Source organism: Halichondria panicea, chromosome 6, assembly GCF_963675165.1.
Source record: "Halichondria panicea chromosome 6, odHalPani1.1, whole genome shotgun sequence".
Lineage (NCBI taxonomy): Eukaryota > Metazoa > Porifera > Demospongiae > Suberitida > Halichondriidae > Halichondria > Halichondria panicea.
This window is the reverse complement of record NC_087382.1, coordinates 1766755-1778037: the sequence shown is the minus strand read 5'-3', so window position 1 is coordinate 1778037 and position 11283 is coordinate 1766755. Positions and strand designations below refer to the sequence as shown.

Genomic DNA, 11283 nt, shown 5'->3' with positions numbered 1-11283 from the left:
CTTTTGTATATCCTCTCTTACTTATCAATACAATCATGCACACACACACACACCCACACACACATGTGCACACACACACACCCACACACACACACACACATGTGCACACGCACACACACACACACACATGCATGTACACACATGCACACACACACACACACCCACACACACATGTGCACACGCACACGCACACACATGCATGTACACACATGCACACTGCACACATTATAATAATATTATTTGTGATAATTACGCTGCTGACGTTTACAGCCGTACATGCATGTAGAATGAATGTCTGTGTCTTTATCAAATGTAATTTATATGTATGTGTTTATCAATGTATTAAATTTATAATTAGGAGTGCCTTCATATACAACAAGAATAAAAGCATACGAAAACACAGTATAACATTGTATCACCGTATAATAATTATAATTACAAAATAAGGTGTGTTTGAGTAAGTCAGTCGTCTCCGATGAGGTTCTCTTGTGATGGGGTGGGGATTGGGGGGGCGTGTCTACCTGGGGGGCGGGGGGCAGGACGTCTGTGTGGGGGTACAAAAACGGTAATTAAGAAAATAGATTTTTAGCACATCAACTACAGAAGCCAATAAATAAATTATAGGCAATTATATAATGGACCTATAAAACTCCCCTCGATCTCTACACTTCCTGTAAATAACATGGCACTACTAGAACCACATTAGACAACCACAAAGACAATTTAGTGTCGGGTTCCATTGATAAGCCATCCTGTGGTAATTAAAAGCAACCTGAGCCTGTTGCTACATAGCTACGTAGCTAGCTACCAGTATCATTTATAGTGCAGGGCTTCACTATAATAAAAATGATAGAGAGTTCAAACTGCTTCGAGTTACACCACAGTGTAAGCAAAAAGATGTACGTACCTTGAGTACGGTGGTGGGGGTGGTGGAGGTGCGGTCAGTTGTGGTCCGGTTCCATTCTGCAAGCAAAAGAAAACATCAGTAACACATGTCCGTATAATTATCGTAATTGACAGGGCTTATAGTTAAATGTGTACTTAGCTTAGAAGGTTAAATACTACAGCAGGGATATATGCCCACATGCACTGGTTGATGGTGGTATACGTTGATACTGACCCCACTACCATACACCCATACTTCATAATATTAGGCTATAAAAAGTACGACTATTATTGTTGTATGAGATTGATGATTTGAAAATAGCAACCATCACTGATACACAGTAATATCTCACCTCCACTGCTGATGGTGTCTTCTGTATCTTTTCAATGCCTTTCTGTCCAGGGAACCACAGGATAACACGTTCCTGTGGAGGGGTACACAGACGTAGGTATAGGTAGGTGTGGAGGGTACAGAAATATAGGTACCAGCGACTGCATACCAATAGAACAACGCTCTATACTAGCAAGCTGCATAACAGTACTCACTCCCATAGTGCCGTGATTAGTGAAGACTGGTCGATATGACGACAACACTGCGTACCACCTTCGAAGCTTTTTCTAAAGAGAAACAAAAAACTCCTACCATCAATCATGTACAGTATTATCGGATGTGCTTGGAATTTTCAAAACTTAAATAGATATACGAACGTAAGCCTATATATAATTACCTTTATTCTGTCCCAACATCCTGGCTCCTTCGCTGGTATGGTTGCTACGACAACGGGAGCAGGGGGTGGGGGAGGTACGTAAGCAATGTCCGTACCAGGAAGTCCTGGCTCTTCAATCATCTCAATCACGCTGGCATCCTGTTGACAAACACATAATAATCTTGGGAAAAATTGAAGTCTACACTACCATCCATCTTCTGTCACACTTTTTCCAGGAAAGTGGACAATTTGGACACAAAACTAATCACTGATCTACGCACATCACCATTGTACAGTAGCATTACCGAACAGCTACTAAATGCAAATTTTAGGTGGTTTGAAATTTAGTACAAGTTATGTACCCTCAAAGTTAGCTACGAAACCAAACCAAACCTGATTCTGAAAAAGTACTCACGTACATTGTATCTCATAGTCTATAGTATACCATTATTATACCGTACCTTGGCTTTGGTCAGTTTGGAGCCTAGTTCAGTTGCGCCCTTTCCACCCCACGAGACCTGTACAGGGGGAGGGGCAAGAGTGACTCAATCAATCGACAGCTGCATGTGCTTGTTAGCGATATGTACACGTATACATAGCAACCAGTAGTATATTGAAAACAGTGTTAATTAGTTACATTTATTATTATACGTAAACATAATTTATTTTATGCTCGCACATATTTCTAACACTATATATGGTACTCATACGTAGCAACCAATAGTTTATTGAAAAACAAGTGGCTTCCTCGTTATTATATTATACACATGTACCTTCATTGGTCTCATTCCTCCTGCCCCTCTTCCTCCATAGTACGAGGCATCAACCACTTCCCATTTTCGGCCGGGGACTGGTGGGAGTGGCTCTGGGGGTGGTGGTGGTGGCGTGGGTGGTGGAGTGGGCGGGGGAGTGGGCTGTGTGGGGAGGAGTATGACTTTATATGAATGGACTGAAAAATCGCTATTTAACTAAAACATGCATGGACTTATTTAATACGTACCTCTTTGGGCTCAGGGGGTAGTCCTCCGACGATCGTCTATAGAGAGGGGAGGCAACAAAAGTGAACAAGATGTGTGTGTGTGTGTGGGGGGGGTAAATTAACACTCACCCCTGTGATCAGCGGCACACAGCACCAGAGAAGACACAGAGACAGCAGCAGAATGAGTCCCAATAGCCCAAAGATGATACCAACAACGAATATATAGTCCTAGACAAAATAAAATAAGGAGCAACTTATAAGGTATATGAACGTGTACGTTAAAACTAAACAACAGGTTGTATTGGAATGGGAACTAAACAAATGGTTGTATTGGAATAGGAACTAAACACGGGCTGTATTGGAATGGGGAAATGTATTCACGTACCTTTTCCTGTTAGTTGTTTGAAGAGCCGCAGAGATATGTGAATGTGTGAGAGAGAGAGGAGATGGTTGAATGATGATATACACATAATAATAATTATAACAGACATGCATGCATAATTATGGGAAACTGTGACTCCCTTACCGTGCAGTCGTTGATGTAAATGGTCCTAGTTCCTCCGATATAAGTAACCCCGTTAGTAGTAATGCGAAGATTCATTGCACTGTAGAGAGGAAGAGTTAGAGTCATACTTTGATAGCACATCGATCCCACACCTCCCACCACACACCCACACACCCGCCCACACCCACACAAACACACACTTACCCTGTGTAGTTGATGTTTGGTGTTGGACAAACCATTCTACCATCCTCCACCACACTAGGCGTGAAGACTGCAATAGAGAGAGAGGATAAAATGTGCATCGTCTACAATACACACACACACCCACGCATGCACACAGCCGCCCACTCACTAAATTGTTTTCCACTCGATATACTGAACTCGCATGCTTCACTGCCCGCCACAATGTCCTCTGTGAACCCTGACCCCTGGATAGTGACGTTCTCAACCACATCTTCGAAACACCAGCTATTGGGATTCACATCAGACACACCCTGTGAGGGGGGTACAGGGTTTTATAAGTATACCTCTGAATGTCATTTCGGCAACTATCTTCGACTAGCCCTAACTTTAGTGGGGATCAACCAATTTCAAAACTAAGCAATGTATATTCTGTAGCTCAAAGAAAGCTTCTATTTTAGCTATCTAGATCATAGATCTGGGACTACTCAAAATCCATCGTATTGACCAAAACAAAGGCCAGTGACTTCAAAGTGGTAGAGATTTGTATTTAGTTTTGGCCAAATAACCATCTTGTTAACTGCCATCCCTTACCGTGCAATCCTCGACAGTGATTATCAGTATGTCCTCGATATAGAACTGCCCCGTCGTGGTGATCTGTAGTGACAGTCGTCTGTGTGTGTGGAGTGGTGGGGGCGTGTGTGAGTGTGTGTGGGGGGCATTAATATGAGCCATCACTTACGTATCAAACTCTATACTAAATCCTATAACAAAGGTAGGTATAGAAAAGACTAGCTAGTACAATTAGAGTGTGGTTGTGTAGTACTCACCCTGAGAAGGTGCCAGTGTTGGGAGTGGGACACACCACTGCAGTGTCAGTGATGGTGGCCAGCGGTAGAGTAACTGGGAGGGAGGGAGGGGCAAGCATTAGAGACGAACACATGCAGGTGTAGTCATGCCAACAATTAAGCGTATATGTACGTAGCTATACTTATATATACACATACAGAGAAAGAGAGTTGCGACTTACATAATAGCAAGCATTAGATCAGAGATAGTGTATATGAACACAAGCATAATTATAGTCACACCAACAATAAACCGACAGTGAGCTAGAGGAGGTTGTTGCTCATCAAAATGTGGGGTGGTTAAAAAAAATCGTACGTAGCTATAATTATTATAATTATATATACACACGGAGAGAGAGTACTTACATGTTTCTCCGTTGTTCTTTGTGAATCGACACTGTGCAGCTGATATGACCAGATTGGCAAGGAAACCATTGCCCTGAAGATGAACTCGGTCAGGTCTCTCCCCACGGCAATAGTTGGAGGGTGTGACTCCGGATATCGTCTATTTATAGTGACACAACTAATAATTATAAATAGCTCGTTGAAACGAAACTATATATAGCACTTTAATTAAGCTATCTAAAATGGACAAGCGTTTCAATTAAACACTTCAATTAAGTATATTAATGTCCGTTTAAGTTAATGGGGGACCAACTATAATAATTTACAAGTGCTGGATAAGAGCCAAGTCACATGCTAACGCTATCAACACATGCATGACATACAGTGCTATGTATGTACATGTATAGAGTTGTCGTACAACACTTGTCCATATATAACCCACCTTACAGTCGTCAATCTCCATGGTAATGCTGCTGGCGATAAACGAGATTCTGTCCAAACTTACTTCGAGAATAACATTTCTACAAATTGAGAGTAATAAAATTTGAATTTGAATATTTAATGTATATAGAAATAATTATCACTCACCCAGTAGAAGTGAACTTGGGGGCCGGGCACACGATAGTGGTCTCGTTGGTGGGTGTGGTCGGGAACGTCTCAAAGACTACGTCCCCTCTTGTAAACCGACAGATGGGCCCCTGTGGATCAAGTGTACCCAGAAAGCCACTACCTATTAGGGTTATCTCAAAAGTTGCCCCGAGGCAAACTTTGTCCGGAATGACTGATGTAATCTCAATACAAATAGCTCGGATAATCTGTAGAAAAGGGTGGGGCAATAATCAATTGTGTTCATGTATAGTATCTATACTGCTGCAGCAGTGAAAATGTGATTACGTATGTCATTTCTGAGTGGGCTCAATCAATTATTGGTTAATTATTATATCGAATGCAACGTTCTTTGAATTTTCGCATAATTCGCAATGCAGAGTGTGAGAATGCATTTGCAATTTTCGCAATAGTTAGAAGCCAGTGTCATTCGCAATCCATTAAGCTCGCATTCAAAACCCGATATATATATAGAAGCATTAAAAATTATATACGAATGGAGTTTCTTACCTCGTCCACTACGTCTGGTAGGTAAGCAAAGTCACTGCCGATGTACACATTGTTAGGGTTTCCCGTCACAATGTCCAGCTGTGTGTGTGTGGGTGTGTGTGTGTGTGTGTGTGTGGTGAGTGAGTGTGTGTGGGGGGGAACATTAAATACAATTACAACATTAGACCACATGCACTGCTCAGTCCACCATGCAGTTGACCTCTGACCTGTGTCCGCTGACCAGCCCCAATCTGATCGGGGCCTATTCCGACAGCAAAAACACGAGCTCCGAATTCTCCTCGAAGTTTATTAGCCTGTGTGTGATGTGTGTGTGTGTGGGTGGGCATGTGTGGGGATGTGATGTGTGTGATGTGTGTGTGTGGGTGGGTGGGTGGGCATGTGTGGGGATGTGATGTGTGTGATGTGTGTGTGTGGGTGGGTGGGTGGGCATGTGTGGGGGTGTGCTAGGCTGAGTTGATGCACATTGTGTGAGAGTGTGTGATTATACGTACCTCAGCATAAGCAAACGTGTCATCAACAGCAATACCGTCAGTGATCACCAAGACAACAGAGGCCGTGTCTCCACCAAACATTTGAATTTGAGACTGGACCTGAAGAGGTGGTGAGGGGGAAACCCCTTTGATTACATGTACAAAATGGGGACAATCAGCTTGTACATTATAGTGACGTGGCTGTATAATGTTGCATCTATAGCTACGTGGGTATATTATAATTGTAACTGTGTTTGTACATTTTGTAGTCCAGGTGCTAGAAAAGTGGCTCCTGCAGGCACAAAGTCGTTGGCCAGGAAATTGACAGCTGTTTGGATCGTACCTCTGTGTGTGTGGAGTGGGTGGGTGGGGGTGAAGGTATTGTGTGTGTGTGGGGAGTGGGTGGGTGGGGGTGAAGGTATTGTGTGTGTGTGGGGAGTGGATGGGTGGGGTGAAGGTATTGTGTGTGTGTGGGTGGGTGGATGGGTGAAGGCATTGTCAGTACAATACTAGTCGCTGTAAGCAAAGTCAGCCAACAAAAGCCGTATAGCCATATAAGGAATGGTTGCTATACTAGCATTGAGTGTGTACGCACGTATAGTGTTCTAATTAGAGAAAAACTTTCCCAAATTATCTACAAAAAATTCGAGTATTTCATACATTGACCAAATAAGGAGTAAAAAATTTGCAATCAATCATCCCATTAACCTAGCTAGCTGATATCATGCACCATAATTGTATCTCGATTGCTCCCTTATAAAGACCATGCTCTTCACACAATTAAGGGGAGGCCATAGAGTGAGTGGGTGGGAGTACAGCTAATGGAGGTGTGGGTGGTCGGTCATGCAGGTGTGTGCGCCCACTTAAGGGATCCACAGCCATACAAGCTGACCACAGTGTTGTCATTACGACTGCTCTTTAGGGAGCCGTGATCAGATAGGGGGAGGCCACAAAACGACATTCGGTCTGCGCTATCAAACACAATTAACCATCGATGATTGCCTAATAAAGATTTGTTACATTTATAGTGGGTAGCAAGAAAACTACGTAGTGCCACACAATAGTACTAATGTTTTGACCTGTGGTAATGTTCCTTACAACTTCACTGCCAGCTTCTAAGCTAGAGTTCGATGGAAGGAGAGGCGGTTTAGTCTAGTGTATGTAGGGGTGCAGTATGAGCCTATAAAAGTGGGTGAACTCTTAACTATGACCTTATATGGCGTGGTTGCCCGTGCTCAACTCTAGCCCATGATGATCGAGGTCTTTGTTCTATTCAGAAGGTGACAACTAGCTAGTCTAAAGAGCGATATGTTTGTGCCAGTAAGTATAGACACATCAGGTATTGTACGGTTTGTGTACTAAACAACTCCAAGCAAAACACAATCACAATAATAATTAATTAAGGGTCAATGCCTGAATTGGAAATTGTACTCAAGAAAGCCATATCATGCAGTATAGAGCACCGGAGACAGAATATACACGAGCTTGAACAATCTACATGCACTACCGTACCACTAAACATGCATGCAGCTTATAGCCGTGTGTTACAAGTACATACAATCGAGACATCATTTCTTTCTGGAGACATGTGTGAAAACACAGTGTTTTGTTGTTCGTGACAATATCTAATTGGCACGGCAACTAGTGTAATGCTGTAAACCATCTAGTCGACTATACAATACTCTATTGATTACACACATAGCCGGACAATAACAGACAAGAAACACGATATGAATCATGCTCACAGCATGCACCGATGATAAAATGGGAAAACACGTACTTTGAAAAATCATTTAAATGAAATGATCAAATACCACTCATATTATGTCATCAGCACCTTTAAAGCAAAGCCTTCCAGAACTTGGTCATGTACTGAAACAGACCCCCTACAACCACACACTCACACCCACTCACTTGATAAACCCCAAGGCTCTCAGAAATACTTGACGTACCTTTGAGGCCAATGCAACCATAATTAGCTAAGAATACACACAATTCTTGGCAAACGATGCCTTGTATGAAACAGTCAGTCACACTAGCAGTGATGTGCCCAATAATGTTGTTCTCAATCTCAAATTTGCCTCTTTCATGTAGTAAACTCGGCCTAAGAGGTGGTTATTTTTGTGTAGAGGTGGTTAGTACCAACGTCACTATCGACCAGTGTGGGCACATCATACATTGCACTCTGTGTGTGTGTAATTTGGAATGTCCCCAAAGCACGCAAACACTGTACAATATACTGTATAGCTTATACACATTCATTGCTAATTGAAACAGACACCAATTTGCTCTGTATACCGCACACGTGTACAATTAATTGGGTATGACATTGACAGTCATGCATGCATCCATGGTAACTCACTGATCGGCCGTCCTGGTGAGCGGTAGTACAACTTGAGAATTATCCACGTTACTAAACGTAATGAACGCTATCTTGAAATTGGGACTGTGAGGAAAGAGCAAAAAAACAGTAAAACATTAATTAATACATGCAGCAGTTTTAAGCACCCACACACAAATGGGTAAACCACAATGTAAACCCACAATGTAAACATGGTGGACTATAACTTGAGTGGTTTTTTTTACTAATTGCAGTATCAAATCAAAAAATTGGCCAGTGTTGTTGTATATACTAACAACAACTAAAGATCTAGACTAGCTAATTAGCTATACAAGGTTGCAGTATACGTAAGGCCTATATATAGCTACTCTACAAACGTGAGATAGAACGGTGTACCAGAGGTGTAGCTCATATCACACGTATATACAGACTAATAGCTAGCAATTGGAAATGTGAACATGTTAGAGTTATCACTTAGAGAGCATGGATAGTATTAGAAGGGGAGCTGATACGCATGTGCACACACGCATATTAATAAAAAGCAAGCATGCAGTGTTAAATAAAGGGGAGCCTGGTTCCTACACCACTGGGACAACACTATAATTTCTGCAATAATTTCTGCAATGATAATTCTTCAAAGCAGATATTTGTGAAGCCTTATTGATAGTGACACCACCCTTCCTATAAAGCGCTGATAAGGCGCTCAATACATCGCTCCCTTTTGACTCATAGTGATTCTGTAAAAGGCTTGTTTGCACTAAAGGTGTCTATAAGGACAGCCAAAAATAATCACAGAGCAATCACTCCGCTGATTAAGTTACTAACCGCGCTCATTTATTCACCATGGTAACCACTTAATCGACGACCCCACAGACCTCACAAGCACACACATGCACACATCAATAACAATATAGGTGGGAGTACAACTACTCATCTTAATACAATGAACCCTATAGGGAGATGCACAACAACACGAGTAATATGATATCTGTATTAGGTATGACCACAAGAGGATTAGGTCAGTAAGGTGATGCCTAAACATGGCACGCTAGGAGACATTTCACAGCTTTTAGAATTGAAGTTAAGAATTAGCTAAAGAGTGTCAACAATGGCTTCTCAGCTACAGAGCTAGAACTATGTAACTACTGTGTGCAGTGTGTGTTGGATAGTATTGAGCACAGAAAGTATATAGCAGTTCAATTCAGACGTACTATACCTCATGTCAACTGTACAGTAATGATGATTATTGGGTGCAAGCACAGTGACTTACTCGATGTATCTACTCGAGACATTGGCTACAAACGGGACGACACTGGTTCCAAAGGCTTCACCAATACTCGTTGACCTGTAGAAAATATACATACAACGTCGTGACAACATGTACAATAGTTATAATATTATTCTTTATACACTGACTGCAGGTGTGTAGTCTATGGCCAACACTAATCTGAGCTACTACGATTGCCTATATCATAGCCGCCTAGCCAAGAATATTTGGCACTGTCCAGAGCAATAACAGCTCTAGTAGTTACAAGGGTGCATGTATAAAGACACCTTGGTAGTTAATAAATGCACCTACTGAATGCTGCATCACAATCACGTACAATCTTGCAAGCTATCATTATTATGATTAGTGTCGTTCCTATCTCTTGCGCTGCATTGTAAAGCTATCATTATAAATTATTAATATAGTCACGTTACTATATAGACTCTTGTGCTGCGCTGCTTTGGATCTACCATAGTATAGTATTATAAATAAATAATAAGGATCTTACGCATCAAGCACAAAGTAGAAGTCGAATACTCCTTGGCACTCTGGTCGGTTAGTGTTGCTGATCTGAGCCTCACTGAGCTGAGCTAAAGCAGCCAGCACTACCATGATGCAAACATTCAGCAATGCACAATGCTTCATGATGAGTCTCCAGTCACTGTGGTAGATCTTAAACTGCTATAATAACTGGTAGTTTGCTGTATCTCCACTTTTATCCTAGCTACTGGCAGTGACTGCTGAAATCCCCCACACATGTATAGTATGTAAACAAGGAAGTGCTCAATAAACGTCAGCTACTCCCCCCCTTAGCCTCGAGACCAGGCCGAGTAAAATTGGCCTGGATTCGAGGCTACTCCCCCTAGGAGGCATGACCCTCTCATTGCACATGATTACTCCATGGAGGAGCTGAAGTGGGAGTGGGGACAAGGCTAGTGCTCTGGCTGATATTGCTCCTCCAGGGACAATTTAACCTTGATTCCAGGCCGCAACTATGGGCCTGGAATCAAGGCTAAAAAACAACTGTGGACCACAAGAAAAGGTCCTCATGCATAAGTGCATCCTTAGTGTCCATTGAATATTGATACAACTTATATAATTATGTGCAATAACTCATTGTTGTTTGTGCTATTGCATGAATATCAACGTCTGATCCATGTACCCCTTTTTGAGGCTGAGCACATGCTGATTGGGTGGCATATGCATAATTATACAAAAGGCATTTCCCAAGTTGAGTATGAGTATATAATTATACCGACATTGTATTTACATTGTATTTACCATAATTCACATCTGCATGTATTCAGGTGTCCTCTTGCTAGCAGTAAAGCATGAGCGAGATTCAACAGTGAAACTTCTACTGGCAGAATGCCACAGCGATCCGAATGTGACCGATAAAGAAGGCAAAAATTAAAACCTCTCGATTTGGCGAATAACTCAAAGATCATAAAGCTGCTCTTAAAACACGGAGCCAAGACTGTCAATGTCTACAAGGAACACAGCAAGCTCATCGGAAAGCTCTCCTCTGAGCGACCCCCACACCTTCCTTTGTTTGTGCTCATCATTGGCTATGGTGGCGTGCGGAAAGAGCACTCTGTTAAAGTCCATTCTGAGCCCAAAAGGGTTTTGGTCCATATTCC

General features: G+C 42.1%; 2 protein-coding genes across 2 annotated transcripts; both read right to left on the bottom strand.

Annotated features, from left to right (window-relative positions):
• Positions 1-326: 326 nt before the first annotated feature.
• Positions 327-3041, bottom strand: LOC135337184 (anthrax toxin receptor 2-like). Its single transcript, XM_064533083.1, has 11 exons — positions 2957-3041; positions 2865-2884; positions 2701-2799; positions 2593-2628; positions 2366-2506; positions 2054-2110; positions 1614-1751; positions 1432-1503; positions 1239-1310; positions 908-963; positions 327-544 (listed from the first exon to the last, which is right to left on the bottom strand). The coding sequence occupies exons 1-11, from the start codon at positions 3039-3041 to the stop codon at positions 463-465; spliced, it is 858 nt and encodes a 285-aa protein (XP_064389153.1). The 3' UTR covers positions 327-462.
• On the bottom strand, positions 3022-10413 carry LOC135337272 (anthrax toxin receptor-like). The gene is made up of 15 exons (XM_064533186.1): positions 10152-10413; positions 9647-9721; positions 8398-8481; positions 6296-6380; positions 6057-6155; positions 5772-5858; positions 5566-5643; positions 5038-5264; positions 4892-4970; positions 4471-4609; positions 4087-4159; positions 3851-3929; positions 3429-3570; positions 3281-3347; positions 3022-3176 (listed from the first exon to the last, which is right to left on the bottom strand). Exons 1-15 carry the CDS (start codon positions 10286-10288, stop codon positions 3050-3052), a joined length of 1578 nt encoding a protein of 525 aa, XP_064389256.1. The 5' UTR covers positions 10289-10413; the 3' UTR covers positions 3022-3049.
• Positions 10414-11283: the final 870 nt, after the last annotated feature.